The sequence below is a fragment of the Betta splendens genome, chromosome 7 (genome assembly GCF_900634795.4).
Source record: "Betta splendens chromosome 7, fBetSpl5.4, whole genome shotgun sequence".
Lineage (NCBI taxonomy): Eukaryota > Metazoa > Chordata > Actinopteri > Anabantiformes > Osphronemidae > Betta > Betta splendens.
Window position 1 is genome coordinate 10,275,691 of NC_040887.2, and position 26,972 is coordinate 10,302,662.

Consider the following 26,972-nt stretch of genomic DNA (forward strand, 5'->3'; position numbering starts at 1 on the left):
GTCATTTATTCTTCATTTTCATTCCCTCCGACAGGCGCAGGCTCTGTCTCTTCTCTGCAGTATTTACAGCCGTGGAATCTGTTTATGTCACACAGATGTAAATGTTTATACTTGATGAACGCCGGCTGAGTTTTTACAGTCCCAGGGAAAAAAATGAAAAAAGACGGAGCATAGTTTTTACTTTGTTGAGATAGTTTTGCTTATTTAGTGCCATCATTAGGAATGCGAGATCTGTCTCAGAAGCTGGCTATTGGTTCGTGTGTGATGCCAGGATTACATGTTTAATAGTGGTCTGTTTGTAGTGCCAAACCCAGCAGCGTCCTTGTTAGGCACTCATTTGCAAATGCCAGCTGATATGGAATAAATTAGGTGGTTTATAGTTTATTTGTTTGTTTGTTTATTTCACACTCCAATTCACTTGTGCAACTTAAAATGTTGTTTTGTAGCAGAAGAACACAAAGTAGTCCTGTAGGTTGCACAGTGTGTAACTGGATTAAAACCTCTGTTGTGAGCATGATGACAATGATGGTGAGCCATGGTTTTATTAGTGGTTAATATTTTGGTTAAAATGAAGACAGGCAAAAACACAGAGCACACCAGTCTTAATTTGGTAAAGCAAGGGCGCCAAGGTCTTGCCAGGAAGCTGGCTATTTATCATTTGGTTGGCTGTTATTTTTAATGAGTCTGTTATCATTCATTTTAGGGCAACCCTCCTTTTCTTGACATGGATAGTATTTCTTTTTATATAGGACATAGGATTTATGACTGGCTCTTTCCCTTGCTAGGAGCTGTCGGCTGAATGGCAGTTCAGATGAGGTGGTTCACTGCCTTCCGCCACCTAGAACTGGATCTATAATCTGCCTTTGTAAAAACTACTTCAAAGACTGTAAATATTAAGGTTATTGTTTTCTGCAATATCTATAGCTAAAGATGAGGTGCAGTAGTTGAATGTGTGGCTTCCATTTAAAAGAGAAAATGATGACAACCAAGTTTAAACGCACCCCTGTAAATCTGACCATACGTTTATGGCAACAATGTGATGATGATCTGAGTTTGTTGTTATGTTTTCCCTTTTTTGTGATTTGAATTATTTATTGATAGTAAAAAATAATACTAAGTTTACTAGTATTAGTTTACTACTACTAATACTAATACTTAATAATAAAAAGTATAGAGAATCTTAGGAAAGGCTCATTACAGCAAGGGAAACACTAGACATTACAATGGAAACGTAGAAGTAAAATTCATATGACTGTAGACTGGCTGGATTTCTGAGGCCTGCAAATACACATTAGCCGCTAACCGCTAGCTCCACAGAAGCCTAGGAGTGTTTAGAAACCAAGCTAAACAAAAGTTATAATTTTATTCATATTTGTGACTATGTGGAAAAACTGGAAGACGTTTCCTTTTCAATGACCATTTCATCTATTGTGTAGGCATTTTTACAAGTCTTGACAAAAATGGACTTGGCTGTTAAAGTCTTAATGGTTCATGTTATGCATTACCTGTGTTTGTTCAGCTGTTACTCAGTTTTGTTCGCCTGTTTGTTTGTAGCTGTCAGTTTGTTACTTTTGTACGCTCTTTGTTTAGTCTGTAGATTGTTAGTTTGAGGATTAGTGTTGTTAGCTTGTTATAGTTTCACATTCACCCGCAGTTGTTCTTGAGTTCTGAGCCATTGTCCTGAGTTTTAGTTTGTCTATTGTTACTAACCTTCCTTCACATCTCTGTTCATTAGTTCACCTTGTCTGTACCACTGTCCTTTTCTTGAGTTAAATGATTAACTCTATGTCCCGGGGGTCGTGCATGTCTTGCTTGCTAGCCTGTGTGCTTAGACATTGTCAGTAAGAGGTTCCAGTTTGTTATTCTGGCCACATCCCTGTGCTCAGTTATTCTCAGTAAGGGATCTTGTAGATCTGTCTGGCCCAGATTTAAGCTAAGCGGGCCTGAAGTAATATATTGAATATTCTGAAGACTTTGAGACAAAATACAATTGTACAACAACTAATGTACCTACTGTACGTACTTTGCAGTACACTGCTTACTTTCGACACTTTTGGATGACCTGCTTGTGGTCACCTCTCAGGTCACACCACACAAACCACAGTCACTGCACAGATCCTTCACTATTAGTCTGAGGGTGGATGATTTCAGGAGTAAACGTTTATTATAGACCTTTTTGTCCAACAAAGTGTATGTAGGTGTTTCAGTAATGAATAAAGTAGCTAGCCTTTTCTGTACATTGAGTCAGGCATAGCTAAAAAAAATATCCACTGTGTATTCTGTTAGTCTGGGTCATGCTAGCATGAGACGTGTTTGTGTTTTATGAAATATTAGGCTCTGATGCCTGTTCCCTGAAGTGTCGATCTTGGCTGTGTGTAGTGTTGGCAACAAACTGTAATAGCAGGTGAAACTAGAGAGAGAGAGAGAGAGAAATGGCCTTTACGGAAATTACCCAACAGGTTTTGCACAGCAAGATGTTTTCTGCTACAAAAACAATCTCGACCTACCAGATGATGCTTACATACGAAGCCCTGAGATATGAAGTGGGATAAAGTAACACGGTCTCACTAGATAGGCAAAGCACCCTTCATTGAAAGTTATTGCCAGGCAGCCAGGGGTAATACATCACTGAAGCATTGTGAGGACAATGCTACGAAGCCGAATCCAAGTACAGATGCATCATAGTTGCACAGTGAGCATTCTGTTACAAATAATGTTGTCATCAATTTTCATCTTTTGTTTAAACATATTAGTCTTTTGGACAAGATAGGTCATATTTCAGCAGGTTGATAAATCTTCTCCCCTCTCCTCTTCACAGAATGTGCACTTAATTAATTACACAACCTTTAATTGGACAGATTATTCCTAATGGTGGTATAGTGTTAAATGTACAAACTCTGAGAGGACTCACAAGTAATTATTTTAATGCCACTTCCTAAGCTTACTGTAATCAGTATATTTCAAATAATTAGTATTTTGCGTGGAGTAAGCTACATATGCTATCAAACAGGCTAATTACATTTACCTTTTGTTGTTGGAATTCTTGCAGCTGATTCCTGATCTACTGCATCATTTCCATGTGCTAAGGCTGTAAAGTGTTAAGGCGTGTATGATCACCCCTTGATATTTTACAGTATCTGGCAGTAATACCTCCTGTTTAATTACCTCGGTAATGTGCATTGATGTACATGATGGATTTTTACGGATGCAGGGACATAAGTGATCATCACTGCCGCAGTGGACTTAAGAGATAAATTAATAACTGCAATAGAGGAAGCAGAATACAATTAGCAAATTGCATCTGCGGTCAACTAAAGAAGACAAACAACTCACAAACATGCTTACAGCAGAAGATGTTGTGTCGCTTAAAGTGCTGAAACCAACAAATTATTTTTATTTCATGTAATTCTTGCAAAAGGCTTAGATAAATTAGCTTTGAAGGAAACACATCAGACACAAAAAAAGTTCCCATTTAACTAAAAACCACATTATGTCAAAGAACACAAACAATCTTAATTTACCTGTGGCGTTCCCACTCTGCACTGCAGCAGAGGTGCACTAATTTAGGGAGGAACGAAGGGGGAGTGATGGCTCTGTTAAAACTTCACAGCTTGACTCAGAGAGTGGTTAAACTAATGGCTGAGGCCTGGTTTGAGGGAGCCCAGGCCTCAAAGTCATATAATTCAAAGCGAGTATGCTCATTACCATGACTGATCATATTGTCTACCAGTATCCTGCCCGCCTGGCACCCAGTACCTGCAGGTGGTACTTTATCTAACACCTATGTCGATTTTTCATTGAAGAATTTTTCTTCTGCTAAGCCGTCCAGAAGAATCGCAGCTTGGCAACGGACAAAAGAGCCAAAACAATGCGCTCAGATGAATAGCTGGACAACTGCGTGCACCTTGTGTTTGCTGTTGCTGTTGCACTGGGGCATATCAATTTCTGCTTTTAATGTGAGATGGAAACACTGTTCTTTTTCAGAGCTAGTGGACAATGTAATAATACCATGAAGTGGATTTGATCCATTTTCAGTGAAGGTATTTTTTTAGCGAGTGGCCAAATATCTCAGCACTATTCAATTTTGACAAACCCTGATATTCATATGTTTAGTACTCAATGCATTGCTGATCACCAACCTTCCTTTGTTTGCATAAATGCATCAATTCTATTCATTTTTGGGTTTTTCCTTGCTCCTCCCCATCGCATGTCTTTCTCTTTTATTGCTTTGTACAGCAAAGCACCATTACTGATCCCTTCCAAAGCACAAACTAAAAATCTATCCCGTTGTCATTTGCTGCACCGTGCCATCTATCATCAGGGCTGCTTGGCAGCGTCTCCATACGAGAGAGGAGGTGCTAGAACAGGAGGTAGAGTCAAGGACTTTCACGCGCAACAAAAAACTTGTCACAATTATTTATGGCTCTTGCTGGGACACATAATAGGACACATCAAACTGCTGTTTTTTTGTGTGATGAGCGCCCTCACATCACTGGCTCCCTTGTCGAAGTGGGTCACAGGCATCTCTTGCCTTACACATACAATTTCCAAGACAATGGCGGAGCACTTGGGGAAGTGACAGTGACAAATACTGGAGCCCCCACGGAAAGCTGGGCAGGCTGTTACATGAGTGATTGCGCCAATAATCATGCGGAGTCGTCACGTGTCTGTGGAGCAGGAGGGAGATGGGCAGCAGGGGTGGTAGGGGTGGGAAGACGGAGCGAGCGAGGAGAAAGAGAGAGAGAGAGGCAGGAAGAGGAGGAGGGAGTGTATATACATGTGTGGGAATAAGGCAGGGAGGAGCTGGAGGAGCAGCAGGCCTGTGTAGACAAGTGGCTAACCGGTCCGGGCAAATAATTTTTTATTTCCTTATCATCCATCTCCCACTTCCTCCTCTCAGATGAGTTGCTGCTAAATGACTGTCACTTCAGACGGCGCTGTGATATGTTCTGCTGCAGCGCCTGTAATTGGGAAGGGGTCACCAGTGCCTGTTTCTTTATGTGACCTTTCTTAAACTCGGCCGCCCAGGGAATTGGGCAGAGCCTCAGATTAAATTACTTCTCCAGCGCCTTGGCCCTTAACCTTAAGTGCTGGCACTTGGCTCCAGTTCATGAGAAAGAAGCCCCTTGTTCTCGCTTCAGCGCTTCAGGCACCAAGCAAAGACTTGCCCACTTTGCCAGCTTTAGCTAGTATGTCAGCCCGCGCTGTGCATTTAAGGTGCCTCGCTTACAGATGAGCAGTTGAGATTTAAGTACTCTACCGCCAAACTAGAATAAACTGGATATTGTATGTAGGAATAATCTGCAAGCTAAAGTCAGTTCGTAGCTCAAGTCTTTGTTTAGTCTGTTGGTAAACAACAAAGAGTTAAATGTAAAATCATTGTCTCGCTGTCAACGATATACCCCCACCCCCTCCCGCTTGTCACCACTTAAAAAATGGCACATTGACCTGACACAGCAATGTGAGGAGAGAGGCAGCTATTCACTGCTCTGTTAGATATGATATAATGAGACGCCACCACTCTGAAAGACTGACGGAAGAAAAAACACCACCCAAGTCTTCTCCAAACACTGTGGGAACATCTAAATAAATATGTCATATTTTGGCTTGCTATCATGCAAATTAATAGCATATCTGACTGGAAAATAGATATTATGTGAAATCAAATCATCTCAGAAGACATGAAAATGCTCTGATCAAGTATTCGTCCTCCCCTTTGAGAGCCTTCAGCGGCTCGACTACCTCCTACAATACTTTGGGTGTCAACAGACAGCTATCTGCAAAGAGGGCACGTTTTCCCACATAATGACAACTGATAGTTGGTGTCAGACAGGTTATGCTTTTCAATTTGTGCCTGACAATAATAACAATTACGGCACATGCAAGTCCTCATTACTGCATCATATGAATTCTTTGTGTTGTGCCTGTTCCCTAAAACACCCATACCCACGCCCATCATCCAAGACAAGCAAAGGCATGCCAAAACCAAACCGCAAACTTTGTCATGGTTGACCTTTGACCTACTGACAGTGCCGTGCAGCCAAGGCAGCACTAGTCCAAGATTCATGGGCTGTAATGTGAACACCGTGATGTTTTTCGCCAACAATGAAATTTCCAATTCTTGTTTAAATGCTTGCTGTATGTGGGATTTGTTGGGTTTAGTTGTGTGAGGTTTTAAACCTTACTTTGTAAAGTGCCTTGAAATAACTTTGTTGTGATTTGGCGCTATATAAATAAATTGAATTGAAAAAATTGAATTGAAAAATTGTTTTTCTTCAGTTTCCTTCATGAATAATTTCACTATGTGGCCTTTATAGTGATGTCCAGCAAGTGTTTGCTTTTCCAATCACCTTCAACCATACTCACTTGGGTGCCCGTGCTCAGGAGGTCTCTAAATAATCAGCATGTAGATATACCATTGGATGCTTAAACCCTTTGTGGTCTGTAAATATAGATTTCATATATCACCCATATAAAATCTATGCTGGGCCCCATGCAGTGCCAGCCCTAGCCATTTTGGTGCCCTAGGCAAGATTATGATTTTGATGTACCTCCCTCCCCCCGGCGCATACATGGCTTGTTTTGTTTTTTTCTGATGGTTTTGAATCGGTGCCCCCTCCAGCAGGAGGCGCCCTAGGCGACTGCCTAGTTCACCGATGCCCAGAGCCAACCCTGGCCACATGGGAACATTCCACACCCTTCACTGAAACCATTATTATTAGCCTTCAAAAGCTTATTGTGTTTGCTCAGCCCAAAGATGGACCATAGTTGCATACAGAATGACTGTAAGCCTGGGCCATATGGTGCAACAGGTCGCTTGTTCAAGTTCATCTTAAATTATGAGAAATTTTGTCATTAGTATGAGCTTTAAATGGTCACTGCTACTGTTTTGGGGGCAGATTTAACCCCCTCCTACAGCTTCACTAAAGTGCATCTGCTCCTTTTTATACACCATGCATGTGTGGCCTAAGCCACACTTGACAATGAGGCAGAGTGATGTCCCTTCAAAAGTAGAGGGAGAGGAGAAATCTGTAATGTGTGACAACATTCGGTGGAGGGAAAATGTGTTAAATACTACTTGGACAGTGTAGCATGATAATTTTCTATCACAGCAGCCTATAAGTATCTGACAAGCCCTATGCTGACTCTGCAGTCTGTTACAAAATGGCAGGCGTGCCCTTTTATCTCGGTACATGTTTCACGGCAATTGGACAATCAGCCACTGCAGTGAAAATCCATAGTATTGATTGGCCTGTATCTTCTCTATAATTCTCCAGCAGGAAATCCCTGATGACAAATTATATCTGCACCAGTTTTTGATTGGTGCTTTGATGTAAGCGATCTCCAAGGGCAGAATGAGAGACTGAGGAACTGGTTGAGGCTTTATTAACCTCACTTTTCCTCGCCTCATACCTGCCCAAAGTCAGAACCATCCCGTCGGTCGAACAGTCAGGCTTCAGACACTTGCTCAAAACTCTTCCAGCCATTTTGGACTATATTTACTGCTGCACCTACAGGCCACCCAGCATCATCACAGGCAGGAATGTAGACTGACTGTTCAGAGGGATTGCTGGCTAAAACAGTGTTTGTCTTCCCCAAGGTTTTAAACAGGAAGAGCACACGTTTGCCTAGTACACCATGTACTGTATGTCCGTGAGGTCAGGTCATACTCTTCACGCACTGTTAGGTAGGCAGGTAGGTAGAAAGACTGACAAATTCAAACTCCGTAAAAAAAATCTGCAAACAGAAGAAATTAGAGTGAACAACACAATCTCCTTTCAAGTAAATATAAGTAATCACAACTAAAGTAGTTAAACGAAGTAGTTAAAAGAGTAAAACCCAGAGTTCAATATGGCTTCCAGCTGCCTAGCTAGCCTAACATTACTGACAAACGGTACTTGGTCCTTGACGCTCTTCTTGAAATTTCTTCTTCACTGGTACCTTTTGAAAAATCTCAATCTTGACACAATAAGTCCTCTAATTAATGCTGATTGAGGTTAATCCTCTTGGGCAAAACCCTCATAGACATCTATTGAACATGAAATCCTCTAAACAACTTAGTAGATGCCTTTTAGAAGAAATAAGCAAATAGCTGACCCTGGGATTCTTGCTCTAGAGGCAGCTCAGCTACTGTTGTCAGAACAATCTCAGGAACACTTGCAGGATGCTTGATTGCTTGCACAAAGACCCGATCTGCCAGTCTACTGAATTCTGAGCGGGCTTAAATAGTGAAAACTGACAAATGACATAGGTGAAAGCAATCGCAGGTAACGGTGTTAGGCTATGGACTAGAGTGTAGTTAGAAAAATAGATGAAAGCCCCTCACAGTGAGTGGTTCGCATCTCAGCTTACAGTTGGAACTGCATACCTCTGCTGTAATGCAGTGAACGTACAGTTGTAGGTTCCTCAGACCAGGCTGTCAGAGTAATGCTTCACGGCTGAGCACAAAGGGAACTGCAACATGCCCCTGGAGCAGAGCTTAGTTTCCCCTATTTACATGTCATGTAACAGCACCATGGGACTGAATCTCCTAAAATTCAAGCAATATTAGATTATTACTTAATTCTGACTTCTGAGGTTTTGCATGTTTGACCAAAGTGCCAAACTGCATGATGCATGCACCCAAAGAGACTTTTCTTCTCTATCACAATGTGTTTATTGTGCATGGTAATATCTCAAGGACGATCAAATATATGAAAATATGACTTAGTGTTTAAACCTTATCAGAGGAAGGTGCTGTATTTCGTAGTCACTGCTTTTTATTATCCTTCTGAAAACCGCTCGACATATTCCATTCAATGGGAATGCTATTTCGTAGGGTTCCAGAGCTGTTGCCTCTGCATGCGCCATATTTGAGGTCTCAGGACAGAGCACGTCTTCTCCAGTCGGCTGTTTGTGAGCGTGAGGCAAACTGGAAAAAACAGTATGCTGCAAATTAAACGTGATAGTGTCGTCAAATACATTCGCACACTGGTTTCAGCAGCTGATGTGTATAACGAGCCTCATCATAATGCACTATGTACTAGTGCCTTTCCTGGGTTGATGGCCCTGACCACAATGCTCTGCTCAAGGCGCTGGAGTGCTGCAGTGTACACATCAAGAGGCCTCTTCTAATCCCGCCAGGGTGCTTAGCACACATCAAAACTGGCGCAGAACCTTTCCAAAATCCACTGTCATAAAGCTGATGATTTTTGAAAGCAGAAGGAGACAGAGAGAGAAAACCTTTTATTGGAGAACCGGGTGTGTGTCAGGGAGGGTGAGTGGATAATGTTGGACATAATCCAGCCTCTGACTGAAGACGAGGGGGAGCCAGCAACGTTTACGGGGAGGCAAATATTCTCTCTCTCTTTAGACAGAAATGATCTACAGCAAAGCAACCTTTTACAAGCCAGTCAGAGGAGGATAATCTTTCTCCTCACGGCACAATGCAAGGAGATTACATGGAGAACATGTCAGTCTGCACTGGATTTGCTAGACACTAGATCTCTTGTCCCTATCGATTTGCAAGCTGCTCATTCATGTTTTCACATGGGTCTCACAGGCATAGGGGGCAAATCCATATGGTCGGAGAGGCAGCGAGTTTTTTTTCGGTCTGTGTTCTCCCTCTTTGTGTAATTGGGTGCTTCCCTTTCCGTGTGTGTGTGTGTGTGTGTGTGTGTGTGTGTGTGTGTGTGTGTGTGTGTGTGTGTGTGTGTGTGTGTGTGTGTGTGTGTGTGTGTGCGTGTATGTGTGTCCGTGCTTCAGCTTGCACTAGCATTTGCTCTCCTGCATGATCGCCACAGTGTCAAGGTAACACCTGCTCCCAGGAAATGCATTTTGTAATCACAGGATAGGTTAACCTCAACACCACACACCGCCGTTGTAATCCCTGGTGCTGCTCTGTCGCTGCTGATTTGCTTCAGCACAAGCACAATCAGTACCCTCATTTTAGGGGTTATAGTTTTCCGTAAAGCTTTGCATTATTAATCAATTATTAAATGGCGTGCTTACCTTAATAACAGATGCTGCTATGGTTTTCCACCCTGCTGGACCCAGGTGGTTTGCAATTGAACCATCATAAAGGCACTTTTTTTCTCGTTAATATGTTTTCATAATGGGCCACAGCAATTTAACAGGCGCAAACAAAGTTCTATCGCTGTTAATTAAGCAGCTCAAGAAGTCACAGCATATTTTTTTAATGATTTGCAGCAAAGTACTACTACACAGAAAGGCACTTGGCTGAGCCCGTGACAAAGAAAAACAGGATCTTGTTGCATTGTGGCCTGTTGGAGAAGCCAGGAACACAGACTGAACTGATATTACATGGACTCATATGGAAATAAATTTGGATATATGCTACTGTAGCAAACATTTGTCTACAATATTTAGATATAATAATCAAAATCAACTATGAAGCCTGATGATTAAATTAAGAAAATACAGTTCAAATTTTGCCTATTGTCTAAACAAAAGTATTGTAGATTCCAGATTCTAGTCTAGATTTAGCACCATACCTGTAGGTGGGTGGCCAGAAATCCCATGGCAACACTTGCTCCTGGCTTTGAATGACAAATGCCCCTCATATTTTATGCAACTCTCACAAGGGCAGATCAGACCAACGAATGTAGACTTTGACAGCGGAGTCCAGTGGACTTAAAATGCTCTTTTTTAAGAAGCAGAAAACAAGAAGTCCTCACTCATGCGTTTCTCGGTGATCAATATGCTAACTCGGGGAATGCTAAAATCGAGGCGGATGCTTGACAAAGATGGATAGATTTGCACCGTCCGTGAAATGTCACAGATTCATTGGAGGATGTCACCTCAGGATCGCTCGGCTGTGTGATAAGCCTGACACATCAGCTTGGGGTGGAAAGTGGTATGGCGCCACTCGCTAGCCCTCCCTTCCTGTCAGAGCAGACGGATGACAGCGACCACCACCACCGCGGGTCCAGTGGGACCCAGGTAAACATGAACCCAGTTTTAAAAAATGGATGAGTTGCAATCTGTGGAGAAAAGTCAATGTGTGACGTTTCAGGTGCTTAGTGACTGAGTGGTTGCAGGAAATCAAAGCCATTAATTTCAAGTGAGTGTTGTCAAGCTAGATTTGTTACAAAAACCTCTTAGTTTAATTTCAAATAGTTTGTTAATCTGCAAGATCTGACCAAATCCTACTTTAGATAACAGAAGCAGCATGACACACAGGTTTTACTGATGTATTCAAACTGGCATGCATCACTTTCAGAACATCAGATGTAGCTCTGTTATTTCCCACAGATCATGCAATTGCCATAAAGAAGACGACGTCCACATTTCCCTATACCCCAGGGCGAGTGCTTGGAGCCTTTTCTCTCAATTTGTTCAAGATCAAAGGTCCATCCAACAACAAGGAGCCCTGACAGGGTGCGCTCGCATATACTCTGTCCGTCTATTGGACCATGGGGAAGGTGAAAGAGTGAGAGTTTTTCAGCTTACTATTTGCCTCATCACTCTGTCAGAAGGGCTCATCTCCTGAGACGGTGGGCCAGTTTGTGTGGTCAAACGAAGAGTGTAGCGCATGGGAGAAAACAGCAATCACCAGAGCGATATTTCAGATTGACCCATAGCTTGACCTGCTGTCAAATCACCCTTCTTGTTCTGTTGTGACGCTCCCTTTTGGCTGATTTTGACTGATTGGTTTTGTTTTGCCTTGCTCTTTCTGAGCTGGGCCATCTCTGGACTTCCAGGCAGCTGGGATCATATCTAATATTGTTTTCCAAAGATTCTCACTGTAAACTTGACAAAACACCACAAAGTGACAGAAGACAAAGCACCATCCACCCACAGGATCCTGGGTAACTAATAGCCCAGGTCTCAGTCTGTCCTTTTATTTATAATCCTCAACAGCATGAAATATGAAGGGGTAGATTGAGATGCATAACTTCGGCCTCTTTTGTTGAAGCAGGAAGCCCTCAGACACCTAAAATGATGAAATGCTTTGGCTGAGAGGTAAACTATTAATAGACGCTTCTACCTGAAACTGTCATTGTGATCCCTGTTCTACAGCCCCACATCCACACCAAGAGCACCTTTCGGGGGCCTGTGAAGGGCTGCTGAGCTGCACACAGCAACCGCTCTAGAAAATGTACATTCATCCCGAGACCGATGTGTTTTTACAATTAATATTCACAGGCATGCATCGATAACCCAGTGAAGATGAGAAGGCAAATGTTCGGCATGCGGATATTTAGTATTGTGTCAATTCTTATTATTAGTATCTCTTCTAGCAAAAGTGTGTTGGCTCAAATATAGGATGAAAGCAAAAGAGGCACATCTGCAATTTTCATGGCCAACTAATTAACCATTCCCCCTAAGAAGCACAGCAAGAGCTCTTGTGTGTGTTATTGCCTTCTGCTATGTGTCATGATTAAAATGCTCTTTTTTTAATTTCAAATATTTTTGGGGACAACTTTCGGGATGTAAATCAGCCAGCAGTGAAGTTGTGTCACATGAAAAGTCAGTGCCGGTAGTAACTGCACTCCAGAAATGATCATTTATTACACAACACTATTTTTAATATTGGGGAAATGGCAGCCTCCCTTTGTCAAAGCTAACAAGGGAATAGCTTCCAGGTGCTTATACCACTATAACTCATATCAGTAACCTTTTGAGCAGGAATTAGGGCACTTTCATCCTTGCTCAGGTGCTTGTTGGAGTCCATTAGCATTTTTAAAGAGTGGCTCAGAGAGAAGAAAAGCAAGGAGTCTTATATTAATAGGCCAGGTGAACTTTAGCATGTTGGGTAAATTATATAAAAAAAGAAAAAGAACCCAATGAAGAATGACGACACCACTGCCGCAGTCTTAGATTTACACAATCTGCCGAATAACAATTTGTACTAATTTGTTTTGTCTTGCAACAGTGTCTACCGGTGCATAGAATTCCGTATTGAGGCAAAGCTGCATGACAACAATTTCTTTGATCATTTTTTTCCGATACTATTTTCCAATTCAACTTGCTCCTCCTTCAGGGAAATTACACAAGCAAATCAACGTGTCCCAGTTGTGACATGTGCTATTCCATGCTAGCGCACCAAATGAAACATCAACTCAGATTGCTGATAGACACGCCGCAGTCGGTACAGTCGGACCCATTCCCTGTTTTTGAGGCTTCTTAATAATTCATGGATAAAACAAAACACGACAAATACCTTGAGATGTGTGCTACCCAGTAAGTTAATCCCGCAAAATGAAATAGAACTTTATCTTGCAGCTCAAATTGAAGCAATAACATGATATTAAAGTGTGAAAGAGAACACAAACACTGCAATAAATTACAAGAAGCCATGGGGACCAACAACAGTATTGCAGAGCACCAACAAATGCCTTTTCATTTTGGAGTGTGGGGCAGGCAATTCAGTGCCGTCGCTAGTTGGAGCCATAACCCCAGGTGTTGTGATCAAAGCCTGTGGTAGCTGCTGATCAACTAGGGTAATTCACAAATGCGCGCCATCAGAAATCATCAACAGCTGAGTAGGAACAGGTGCTGAGCTTCCTTTAAATCCAGCGCGTACTGTACAACCTAGATGTGTCGGATTGCGATGAGATACCATGGCTTCGCTGTCTGCTGCTTGTTTTGTATTACCAGTTTCGCTGTGATCAAAACCATTAATCTGAAAAAGGGGCATAAATATCATCTGTATAAAGCCATTATTTATTAATCCTTATGTTTATTCCAGGGCCACTAAGTCATGTCACCTAGATGTCCTCTGGAAGCAAATGGCCTGACACAGTATATTGAATTACATGTTCCTCTATTTACTGGAAAAGCAGGTCTTGGAGATAATAAGAAAGGTGATATGCAGACCAGCCTGCAGTTTTGTGATGTGCCCTGCCAAGTCGCCACTCAGGTGGTCCAAGGGCCTCCTGCATGCATGGGACGAGACGGCATCACAGTAGGAGTACTCACACGATTCGTTGAAGGTGATATGAAACTGTTTTTATATGTTTCTTATTTCAAAGTTTATTTAAGATTATCTTTTAGACAATTCCTGTCATCAGGTCTGTGTCCAATAATCCTGTATACAAAGTACAAATGTACTAATCACAGTTTCATTGTGGTGGAGTGGTTAGCCGTACAGTCCAACCTTATGTGTCTTATCTGTTAATGCTTTCAGAATCTATCTGATAAAGTTCATTTTTTCCAAGGAAGAATCCAATTTAGTGAAGTAAAATGCTCAAAAGGTCCAATAGTAAGGAGAATGTGTGCCAGCGACCTCTAACCTAGATTTACATTTAAAGAGAAATGACGCACTTTTGATGTTAAAGACTGACATATAAAGCTAAATTCATGTCTTATCAGTATAATGTGGTATCAAATAGTCAAGCCAAAAGCCAGATCTGTGAAGCAAGATTGAGGAAACATGGGTCAGAGCTAAAACTCAAACTCTTAATGAATTAGTCAATCAACATTTAATACTTCTCCAATGCACCTGTTACAATGATTATTTAAAAGCCAAATGTTTTCTAGTTAGAAACAAACAAATCAACTGATAAATATTTAAATTCGTCTTCAGGTTCAGCTGCTTAAACATCAACATTTTCAGCTTTGATTGGGCCTTTGGTTGAGTTCAACCTAGAGATTAAATAGAATAGAATAAATATTTATATAATGTGTCTTAAAATCAGGTTTCACTTTTTCACTATTAACAGTTGGCAGCAACAGACTTATCTGCTTATTATAATATGCAAGGTGAATAATTATTCATTATTATGCATTCTGACACAATAAACTGCTGAAAGAAACACAGAGGCTGTGCGCAATAAGCAGCAGAACACTTTATGGCTAATAAAGTGTTTTGATCATCATAAATAGGACTCGGGGAAACAGGTGCAGATGAAACAACTGGAACACATGGTGGAAGCCAGAAGCTGAGCACACCTGTTCGCTTCCTGCTAAACAGCCTCGCAGTGAATCCTCTCTAGAGCACAGAGTAACTCCATCTTGGCACACACCGGGCGCTTTTCTCCCATTCTAATAGCAAAGAAACGGAGAACAGACATTTGTCCCTTTTAGAGCCAATAGTAATGGTGATAAATGGAAGCAGGGCTGTTTCTCCATGCTACTGGAAGATCTTAATGCGTTTCCCCTGGTCTGTGTAGACAGAGCACTCCACGGGGACGGAGGAGAGGATAAGTAACTATAGGAAGTGGTAATGGTGTTGGTATCGGCTGGTGTTGTTTGCCCTCGCTGTATTGAAGTGATGGTCCCCGAGGAGCTTGGCACAGGGAGCTGGGTTTGTCAACCTTGTCTGCGGGACTTAATATGAAAACAACACTAATGAGAACCATTTCCATTGCTCTGTTTATTTTCAGAGATGCATTGAGCGGGGTATAAACACGGTTCAGTGATCGCACGTTGCATTGCATTCATTACGGAGCCCTGGATGGGCTACTGATACGTTACACACAAACAGTCATATAATTGCATTTTTTTATTGTTCAGAGCTACTTTTTAATGCTGCGCTGAAGAAAAACTGGCTGCGTCTGACTACATGCAATCATGAGCTTGTGCATCTGGTCGGCATTTTTTATGTCCTTTTAAGAATTTGGACAAAGCACATCTAACATCAGTATCTAATAAGGATTTTATGACTCAAGTGGAAACGCTATCTGTCTATATCCACACTGTAGTTTCTATAGTATCTGAAGAGGTTTTCTCTTCATCAATAAATGACAAGCTTCAGCAGACAAGTATCATTTCCTCAAGCACAATGAATCCTCCCGTGTCCATCTATTCACTCACAGACATGCCATTTTAGAAATCTCTCTAAAGTGACATTACTCCAGAGATTGAAACCACCATTTCATTGAGCAGAAAATTGCTATTGAATTTGGAGCTGAATAATTGGAGGCCGTGTTCCAACGCAGGCCGAAGAGAGAAAAGGCAGAGTTATGTTTTACTGTCACACTCAAACCAATGACATTCTGAAGCTGAGCGGCGCAAATGGTATATGGGTATTGTTGGTCAGGACATTGCTTTCTTTTGTATATGAGCCATATCAGACAAACGCTAGCAAAGCAATTCAGAAAGGAAGCAATAAGCTTGATATGATAGAAGGCCATGAATGAAATGAAAAAAAATGCAACATTTTAAAGACATCACCTGTGTTTCTGTTTGCCGACATGTTGAACTTCCAAATTACAAAATACGGGGTTATTCCAAAATAACGTTTAACAGAGAATTGAAACTGTTTCTTAAATGGAAATATTTATTACAATTATTCCTGCAGAGCAAGCTTCCAAACATGGCCGCCTTATAATAGTCACACTTACAAAAGCGCCACATTTAAGTAAAGAATAACTGCTTCAGTAGCTTTCTATCTGTTTGCTGGGTTTGTTGTGTTGCTGAGTTTGGTGGCACTTCCTCCCTCCCTCCCTCTCTCTCTCACCCCCTCCACCCCTCCCTCCATCCAGTGATCGTTTTGTGAACCCGTTAGCCTGTCATTGGTTTAGAGACTCCAAATGACCCTGTGTTTCTGCAGAGAACTCATTCATCCCCACCCTCCTCCTCCCCATGCCACCGGTAATACTGATGACCACCAGAAAGACACGCACATGCATGGGCACACACCGACTCCTTACAGACAGACATTAGTGCACGCACACACGCGTACACACGCACACACACACACGCAGATGGCTGCTGTGGTTTGCTGGTGTAATGTGCTTTGTTGTGTGAAGGTATCAATCAGAGGGGAGCAGATTATTAGAGTGTCTGAAAGAGATCAAACAATGTTGCCGTCTGCACCCACACATGGCTGATTTACAGGCAGGCTGATAAAGTACTGCAGCTCTCTGTCAGGGGCTACATGACGGCTCACCGCGCTCTTAGGATAAATTATTGCAGAGGCCTGCGGTAATGTCTCTCCAGCTAGCAACCAGTCGCCCCAGCCGCTACCAGGGGAGCCCTGCCTCGTCTGCCATTATGGCACTGTGTCCGGGGTAAGCATCTGTATCGCAGCAAAGTAGGAGGGATACACGTGCGAAAAGTGTGTGTGTGTGTGTGTGTGTGTGTGTGTGTGTGTGTGTGTGTGTGTGTGTGTGTGTGTGTGTGTGTGTGTGTGTGTGTGTGTGTGTGTGTGTGTGTCTTTTGGCATTGCATATTATATATATATATATGCACAGACACTCAAGGATGACTGCAGGAGGACTGAGTGGACGCAGGGGAGGCAATGATGTCTCGCTACAATTTTGCAGCAGACATTTTGAAAACATTTTGAAAAAGTGACGCCAAGGATCCAAACAAGAGAGCGCTGAGAGAGGAGGGGTGTTACTATCAAGAAAAAAAGCTTGGCAGACACATTGCAGACGGTCATTTCTAACACTGAGACTAATCTCACGCGCGTAAGTGGCCGAGAGGCTTCATTTGATGCTGTCCTCATGTCGGCGTGCAGGTCTGCACATAAACAGCCACGTCCTGGTTAATAGGTGCCTCATAGGAAGGTTTCTGTGTGCTGGAGCTTCAAAGACAAAGCATTATATTTACCTCATCCACTTTACAGCATTAGACTACGTATATGGAGCCATGCATTAGCAAACCCTGACAAAGATACTCGTATAGATGGATTGGCAGACATCAAAATGAATAAGTCACCACCCAGAAATGGATTTCACTTACAGATGACACATAACTATTTTATGTTCCGTTGAGTTCCAAAGCTTTTTATTTACTCAGGATTTTTTTTTCGTGCACTGAGCAAGGTCACAGAGAGTAGAATTCACCCATGAAATTGGCAGGGCTGCAAAAAGAGAGTAGAGAAACTATACAGAGATGCTAAAAGATAGATGCTGTCGATTGAGTGTAATGAATATTTTACTGAGGCTTTCTCCATTAGAGTTTTTCAGCAATATATTTCAATAAAGGGGAAAACACAGAGGGAGTGTGGGAAATAAAATGCACAAACAACTCTTCTGTATTTTTTCTACCTCCACTCTGGTCCACACGCAGAAGTTCAGAAATTGGCTTTGGCAAGTTGTCTGCCATTTCTGTAGTGTCTGGGTTATCACCCCCCCCCCCCCCCCCCCCCCCCCCCCCCCGCCCCCCTCCCCTGTGTTATCTCGCTCAAAGCAGTGCCATCCCTCCATTGTAATAATGCTGCTTCCCAACAGCCCTTGGAATGACCTTTCTTTAATTAACTGCATCTTGATGAGCAGATCTACATAGAATGTGAAGGTTAATTAATGAAGTATCACTGCTTAGTCTTAAAACCATCACCTAGCAGATGACAGCCAGCCCACCATTGTCAATTTTATCCCCCAATCTCATTAGCAATAGTAGACCAATGGACAGCTCAGCTCCAGCCAGTGGATCTCCATTAAATTGTATCAAAGACAGCCCCCTTTTGATATCCTTCATATGGCTGCGAAGGACCATACTCTGACTGTACACTTTGAATAATATATGATATAATGTGTTCATGTTTTTCTCTGAGGTATGAATGTAGTCAGCAAGTACATAAATAATTCAATTGAAGGTAAAATAATATTTCAATTAAGATCCGTGTAATCTGTTTCCTGCAAACAAATACATGATGGATGGTGATGGATAACTCCTGCATTATTGCACGGTTTTATCTCGGTAAGCTTTTGGTTTCCATGTGATTTCATTTCATGGCGCGTTGCTTATCATTGGAATTTGGAAAGAGGATCCACATTAGCGCCTACTCAGAGTGCTCCAGTGTGGAGGCTAAGGCTGCTCAGAGATGGGAGAGCGACGATCCGCTGTCCAGCGATACAGCACATTTCCCAAAAATGGGCATTGCTTACGGAGCTTCTTGTCTATCTGTAATCTATCAGAGTGGATGACACTGGCGCAAACATGGGCCGGGTGTGTGACATTATCCATCAGCATGGCTGCTTTGTGTTGCTATGGAGGGCAGAACCTCCCCCCCGGGTCTCTCGGCCCTTGGGTGAGACACCTGGTCTTATTTAACCTCCCACCTGGCCTGGACACTGGGAAAATAAACCCGTGTGTCAGGATATGTGGCTGCGCTCATGTTGAATGAAGCTTGCAGCCGAGAAGAGGATCATTTTAGACTTTATGTAGATTTTGCATGCGGTTGAATGTTAGGTACCTGTGTCCCTATTCTACTGTGAAGCTGCCAGCGTGTTTGCCTCGTATGCAGTTTCGCTGACAACAGCTCCGCCGGCTGCGTCTGTGGACGTACAGATGTAGTGTAAATTTGCCGTGGAGCTGCGATTGAGGTTCTCCCCGTGACTTTGCTTCAGCCTTGAAGACACGGCTTGACTTTGGGAGGAAGCGGGAGCAAGCCGGTGTTTCTCTTTTTATTTTGCCCAGAATGAAGACTGGAACGGGACAGATGGGCCCGGAACATCTGGATGCGGCAGACCCACCGGCACCGCCACCAGTCGCCAGTCTATGTGTGCCTGTTAACATTACAAAGGTATTGATTCTCACCATTTATCACCATAGCCCTCTGACAGCAGACAAGCACGTATGTAAAGGCTGACATGCTGGATTTCATGACAGGCTAACAAAGAGTGATGCCCCCCTGCTGTCTCCCTCTTCTTTCTGTGTATTTATAGAATAGAATACAATAGAACAAATCATAATTCTGTCTCCTGGTACCACATGTAACTCTACTGCTATACGCAACCATCCCCAGGCCTCATTTATGGACCAACTCACCAGAGAAAGGATAAGAGAAATCCCAGTTTGTTTCTCATAAATCTTTCAGATTTATGAGGGAAGCCCAGCTTCTAATTGGTGTACCTCTTTGCTACCACTGATACAGTGTCAGACCTTCACTTATGGCTGTCAGGTAAACTTTCCATATAGTAAGTATTTCTCCGTTGAAGCATTTATTTGATTTCCCTTTCAGCGCCTCGAATGACACTCAGCTAAAAGCTGGCACAATGCGCTTCCCGCACACGACGCTGTCACCAAAGACAAGTAGGGAGAAGCGAGTGTTTTGAGAGTTTGAAACAAAATAGCTGGTGCAGCATCCCCGACCCCCCACCACCACCACCACCACCAGCCCCCAGCCCCCAATCCCAGCGCCCGCCCCCCCTCCGTTTCCGTCTGAAATCCTTGACACCAGAGGATTTACAGTGAAGTGAAGTAAAGTGAGGTGGTGTGCCGTGTGGAACGAGCTGTGGGGGCTGAGTGGGTGGGTGGGTGGGGGGGGGGGGGGGGGGGTGCTCTACGCTACACTCATGTTGACAGGGATCCTCCCTGTAACGCAGGCTTTTTTTTCCATTAGTTCCTTACTCACTCTCGTGCCCTCCAGACCCACAGAGTGGGGAAGATTTAAGTGGCCAGTCAAGTGAAATCCCCAAGGTTTGGCAGGTGTGAGGTCTGGCTTCATTATCTACAGACACCTCTGTCCAATTATGAGCCTTGCTCTCTCTGTGACGATGATGATGCCGTGTGTGTGTGTGTGTGTGTGTGTGTGTGTGTGTGTGTGTGTGTGTGTGTGTGTGTGTGTGTGTGTGTGTGTGTGTGTGTGTGTGTGTGTGTGTGTGTGTGTGTGTGTCCTCATTGTTATCTGTCTAACTATCTAGATTTCCTCTTCCATCATGACATCACTGACAATTTCACCGCTCAAATGTTCACGCTGGTGCATTTGCACCTGATACCTGCGTGTGCACATCCATCCTTTGTTTGGATTCAGGGACAGAAGCCCCAAGTTTTCGCCCCGCCGCCTGCTTTGCTCTGCTAAGAACGCAAGGTGAAAACCTGGAAGCTGCGGCGCACTCCGGTTCCCCATCGCTTCCCAGCGAGCATAATTACACCTCGCCTCAAAGAGGAGAGAGAAGAAAAAAATAAGTTGCACGAGTGACACAACGCAACTCTCCGGCGACGTGAGGCCTCGCTGGTTCTGACGCCTCTTCGCGGCTGCTCCGTTCTGCTGACCCACTGGTTCCAAAATGTCAGCGGCTCCAAACTGGAGCGCTGGAACCCTGTGAGCGGCAGCAGAAACACAGCGCACCCACATTACAAAGAAATTTGCTTTGAATAAAGACAAAAGAACGCTCATTCTCCATCATTAACATCAGGGCGTCTTTATTAGCGAGATCAATAAAGTGATAGTACATAAAACGGGCTTATTTATTGTTATGTCCACCTCAGCATGTGTCCCTCGGAGCCGTGCGCTCCTCCTAAGGCCTGCTATTGTCTACGGAGCCACATGTCCTCTGGTCTCTGGTTAGCCTGCATTCATCTGCAGCCCCATCATCTGCCTCACTTGACACGTACAAAGAGCGTGGCGTTGATTTGCGTGTGAGCATGTGCACCTTTTTGTGCACAGCAGCACCGCTTCCATGCTTGACTGAGAGTGTGTCTGTGCAGCTTTTTTTTTTTTTTGAGGGTGTTGGGAATAATTAGCTTTGAGCTATTGGCCAAAGGAATTCATACATGTTTGTATAATTTGTTTTACAGGTAAAAGCTAACATGGGATATCATTCACCCATTCCGACATGATGTCACCATGTGTGTTTAGTTTGCTAATCTTATTGATAATCATAATCATAATTTGGTATTTGTCTATAGATGAAGAACATCGCACAATATTTTCCTGTGTATAATACCAACAAACCATGAAAATACCTGCATGGAATGCACAGCTTTGAAGCCGCCGTTTTATTTGCCTTCTCTTAATGATAATAATCCTGGAGCTGGCAGCGGCAAATGAGACAAAAAAATTACATGAATTAATAATGAGCAAAATTATTCAAAACTCTACACCCATGGCCTGCCACAGCCGGCCCAAAGGTGACAAACCTAGATAAATATTTCATGTGTAAATATGATTTTGGGGGTCCTGAGCTTGCTGTCTGACAGCGCTGCCTAGGTTTGTGCAGCACGTGACCGACCCATTAAGCTAAAAGGAGACTTGGAATCTGTCTGCAGCGCTTGTCTGGACAGAAGATGGGGTTTTTATGTGTGGAAGTAGCAGCAGCCTGCGTCTGATGCTGGCGTCTTGACGGTGTTCTTTGGGTGCCCTCAGGTGGAAGCCTGGTATAATTGCTGTTGACAACCTACAAGTCATTGTGCAATTAAAGCATCTGCCGCTCCTGTGTGGCAGCGGGTTGTGATGCCTTATGACAGCTCGTAGCCATTAAGCAACTGTAAGCAGCTGGCGTGCCTCGGTGGGGGAAAATAATGTGACAGAAGTACTCCCCCTTTTTGTTGCCCTTGTCTCATTGGGGGAAAAGAAGGACATTACATCAGTACACTTTGGCATCTCAGTGAATGGAAAAAGTGCCCAGCTGGAGAGTTTGTTTCAGAGAACAACAAACAAAGAGAATTTAGGTTCTAACAAATGGAATTTAGGTAATATTATTCAACAAAAAGAAAAGATTTTGTTTTCTATGGTAATAAGCTAAGCATATTTTGAAGCTATGTGTTGGAAACCACAATGGATATTTTTTAGTATTTTATATTTTAGAATTCAGTCAATTAATGGTTAATCTGTAATGTTTTAATCCTGCTAAGATGACTGAATAAATATGACAGCTACATTAGGATCGATGGAAATTACTGCAGGTGTAGTTTCCTCAAAAAAAGCCTGCAAATAATTAATAATGGCCTAAAATTAAAAATAATCTATTTACAGCTCCAATGATAATCCTGCCTGTTCTGTGCTGTGAGATAATAACCATTCATCTGTGTCATTTGTGTGTCGCATTGCAAATCCAATAATTTATTCAATTATCCTTGCATTTTCATGAGATTAAATTTTAAATTACCCCGAGAAAACCAGGTTTTCCTGGCGACATGACATGAGTAGTGTCCAAACATTTATCTGAGCGCCCGATCCTGATTAAAAACCATCCGCAGACAGTGACAGTCGACTAGTCACGTGCACGAGGGCAGGCCGTGAAAGGGACTTTGTGCCTGCGTACGCCTCCTGTCTGTCTGCAGGATTTGCTGTTTCAGCAGAGCAGGAATCAGCCTGTGCCTTTGCCACGCAGGAAAGTCGGCGTAAGGAGATTCCTGAGCTTCACAGTGGCAATCAGGCAGTTAAGTACCTGCCACAGAAAATGGAGCTATATGCCACTCACTTTCATGGCTTATTCGCACCAGTACAAACGCTTTGGGATATAAAGAAGCGCCCTCATACGTTCACCCAATAACCCACTGAATTTGCCTTACTTTAAAAAAAGCCAGAGCACGTGGTGCATATGTAAAAGACACACAAAACTGCTTCATTTGAACCTGTTACAAAACATATTGTTTTAAGTTGTGGATAAAGCAGTAAATGTTAAAGCCTTTCTGCCAGTGACAGTGGCAGTAAACAGATGTTAATACAAATATTATTTGTATAATTCCAACAACAGTACAGTTAGACGTGCGTGTTAGGAAACACTGCGGCGTTTAATGCGACCTCCAAACCGGCAGATGGCGATAACGGCCACGCATAAATAACAAGTGACCGAAGAACAGGTCTCGGTTTTTGTTCAAACGTGACCTGAAGCTAATAATCATGAAACGGTTAAATAAAGTAACTATTTTTTAGTCATCAAGCTTTAAGTTCTTGAAGAATCCGTGACGTCACCCGGATAAAAAACACATCCGTTACCCGCTGCCGCAAATTATGCGTATACTGTCGTAAAAACGTATCTGTGTCAGTGTTGTCGGCGAAGTAAGCCGTTTAGCGTCGGGCAGCCAGAGTCGCGGCGGGGCTTCACGCTTTCAACGGTACGATGGTTCTGACGTCCGCACCACGACGGAGGTCGCGCAGGCGTCAAGGTGCGAGGAGATGAGTTGACCTCCCGCAAAGCACGCTCGAAGATGGCAACGTACAACGCTGAAGGTCCGTTCCAGCAGGACGTCACCGCCACAAACGTTCCGCATCTTCTGTTGTCAGTTGCCGTCTTTCTCCGCTCACGTGTGTGTGTGTGTGTGTGTGTGTGTGTGTGTGTGTGTGTGTGTGTGTGTGTGTGTGTGTGTGTGTGTGTGTGTGCGTGCGTGTGCGTGTGCGCGCGCGCGCGCGCTCTCCGCAGGGCACGCCGTCGTGGTGGAGGTGAGCCCGGACATCCACATCTGCGGCTTCTGCAAGCAGCAGTACAACAACTTTGAGGTCTTCCTCGCGCACAAGCAAAGCGGGTGTTCGCCTCCGCTCTCCGGCGCCTCCACCGGAGCCGCCGCGCTGACAGGTAGAGCGGGGGCTCCAGCTGTTACCCAGATGTCATTCACGGCGCAGCCGGCCTCATCCGTGCCCTGCTCTCCTCAGGTCCGGGCGCTGGGTTCGCCTTCGACGAGTCGTACCAGAGCTGCGGCGTGGAGGGCGTCAAGAAGATCCTGACCAAAGCACAGAAAACGCCTTCCAAGAAGCTAAAACCTGTCCTGACGTCAAAGAGACACAGCTGCTGTTTCTCAGGTCGGTGCCCTATGACTGTAACGCATTCCTCCTCGTTGCCTCTATTCGACTGTCACCCCAGTGTTGCCAATGTGCTCCACAGGTTGCACCTTTAAAACGCAGTACGGTCAGAAAGACATGGAGCGACACCTCAAAACCCACACGGGTACGTTGCCGCTGCGCCCGTCGCGCCCTGTCGTGCGTTCCATGCTGACACGGCCTGTTCTCTCCCCCCCACCTCCGCTCAGGCGAGAAGCCCTTCGAGTGCGAGCTGTGCCACAAGTGCTTCAGCCGGCGCGACAAGCTCAACATGCACAGCCGCTCGCACACGGGCGAGAAGCCGCACAAGTGCAAGCACTGCCCGTACGCGGCGGCCGACAGCAGCAGCCTGAAGAAGCACCTGCGCATCCACTACGACGAGCGGCCGTTCAAGTGCCAGATCTGCCCCTACGCCAGCCGCAACTCCAGCCAGCTCACCGTGCACCTCCGCTCGCACACCGGTGGGGGCCGCAGGTCCAGTCACGGTCGAATGCACGGTGACGTCATTGTGTTATACTCATAATGGCTTTCTTTTCCTTCCAAGGGGATGCACCTTTCCAGTGCCAGCTGTGCGACGCAAAGTTCAAGATCAACTCTGACCTCAAGAGGCACGTGCGGATCCATTCGGGGGAGAAACCCTACAAGTGTGACTACTGCGAGTACCGCTGCGCCATGAAGGGCAACCTCAAGTCCCACGTCCTCATCAAACACGGCGCCGACAACTGCTTCCAGTGCCCGCGCTGCAGCTTCCAGTGCAGCAACAGGACGGCCCTGCGGCAGCACGCGCGCGAGCACGAGCCGGCGCAGCCCATCCGCTGCCCCGCGTGCACCTACTCCTGCTCCAGCAAGGGGGCGCTCAAGGTCCACGAGAGGATCCACTCGGAGGAGCGGCCCTTCAGGTGCGACGCCTGCGGCTTCGCCTCCAAGCAGCGCAGCAACCTCGTCATCCACCGCAAGAAGTGCCACTCGGAGAAAGCGGAGCGGGGCGCGGCCGGGAGGCGCGGCCGGGGCGACGGGAGGGGTGCGGGCGGGGGCGCCCCGAAGCCCGTCAGCTCCAGGTACCGGGCCAAGCTGGACGCGGCCCGGGTCTTCAGCTGCGACCTGTGCGCCGCCGCGTTCGTCCGGGAGGACTCCCTGCGGAGCCACAAGAAGCAGCACCGGGACGCTCAGGCTGTGCTGCAGTTCCAGCTCGCCGACGCGTCCGCCGGCCTGCTTCCCGTCACGAGGCCGCAGACTCTGGACGTCCCCGTCGCCGCGGGCTCGGCGGCCTCCGGCGGCGCGCAGCTGAAAATCATCGTGTCTCACCCGCTGTGCCGGGAGGAGCCGCTGCTCCCGGCCGGCGCGGACGGGCCGAGCAAGACCGGCGTGGTCCTGCTCGGCCCGGAGAGCCAGGACTTGGTGGTCGACTCCATGATCCAGCAGGTGAACCTGCTGGCGCCCATGCAGCCCCTGGGGCCGCCCCAGCCCGCGGAGGCCGCCGCCCTGGAGCCCCAGGCGGTTCTGCTGGCCCAGCTCGGCCCCGACGACCCCGGCAACCCGCTCCACCAGGCCCTGCTGCACACGGCCATCGCCGCCCAGGACCCCGGCGGCGGCACGCAGGCCTTCATCACCACCTGCTCCGAGCTGGAGAGCCTCAGCGCCCTGATCCAGGAGGGCGGCAGGGAGGTTACCGTGGTGACGGAGGGGAACGGGTCCCTGGTGACCACGTCCACCCCGTCTGACATGTTTTGTGGGCCCACCAAGGACAAGCCGGCGGCAGGCCTCGGGGTGGACAAGAGTGCCTTACTGTGCGAGGAGAGTGCGTCGCTGTCGCTCGGGGGCCAGAACGTGGTGATCCACGGCGTTCCGCTGATCGTGTCCGCTCAGACGCAGCAGAGTGCGATGGAAGAGCTGCCTTCACACACACTGTACTGACCTCCGCAAACCATGCGAATCTCACAATGAGCTTCTGAACCTGCGAAGACTTCAACCGCATTATAAGCTATTTCTAAGAGTAAGAACTCTTAGGCCTTAATAATAATAACGGCCTCTGTTTTTAGGAGCTGGTTACTAACCGTAGTAACAGTGCTGTTTGAGTTTAGAATAATCAATTTTTGTCGTAGCACATTAGATCAAAGCAGTGCTGATATGTTGTTTGAATCCAGTGTGTATGTAAATCGCTAAATTTCATACATTATATTTTCAAGTGTCATTTTTGGAAGCTTCAGAATGTACGACTGTTTATTTTCAACCAGCTGCATCTGAAATGTAAAAAGAATAAATATTGGCAACAGTCCGACGTTGTGTAGGAGTTTCCTTTGTGTCCACTAGGTGGCGCCACAGTCGCAGCTAAACGTTTGTCTCCGCACATGGAGGACGTTTGTATTGTCTTTGTTTTGAGTCTTGGAAGTTAAGAAAACATTATCCACGTACCAAGGTTGTGCTTTCTAAAAGCCAAGTTGCTGCCAATAGATTTTTCCATCAAGTGCCTGCTTTGCCGGTGTTCTGGCTATTTTTACACTTGGACTTCAGCTTCTTGGTGAAGGCTGCATCTGAATGGAGTCTGCTGTGAAGAGTCGAGCATTGATTTCTCTCTGGTTCCTCAGCACTAATG

At 45.0% G+C, this 26,972-nt stretch overlaps 1 protein-coding gene and 1 long non-coding RNA gene across 2 annotated transcripts in view; both read left to right on the plus strand.

Moving 5' to 3' along the window:
* LOC129604381 (uncharacterized) overlaps positions 1 to 20,116 on the plus strand; it is a 35,922-nt gene extending 15,806 nt beyond the window's left edge. The window contains exon 5 of the long non-coding RNA XR_008695200.1: positions 19,315 to 20,116. This is a non-coding gene — a long non-coding RNA (uncharacterized LOC129604381). The remainder of the gene's footprint in view (positions 1 to 19,314) is intronic.
* A 3,298-nt stretch (positions 20,117 to 23,414) lies between these two features.
* zfp64 (zinc finger protein 64 homolog (mouse)) lies at positions 23,415 to 26,654 on the plus strand. Its single transcript, XM_029157228.3, has 6 exons — positions 23,415 to 23,794; positions 23,985 to 24,137; positions 24,215 to 24,361; positions 24,444 to 24,506; positions 24,589 to 24,840; positions 24,924 to 26,654. Exons 1-6 carry the CDS (start codon positions 23,773 to 23,775, stop codon positions 26,291 to 26,293), a joined length of 2,007 nt encoding a protein of 668 aa, XP_029013061.1. The 5' UTR covers positions 23,415 to 23,772; the 3' UTR covers positions 26,294 to 26,654.
* Positions 26,655 to 26,972: the final 318 nt, after the last annotated feature.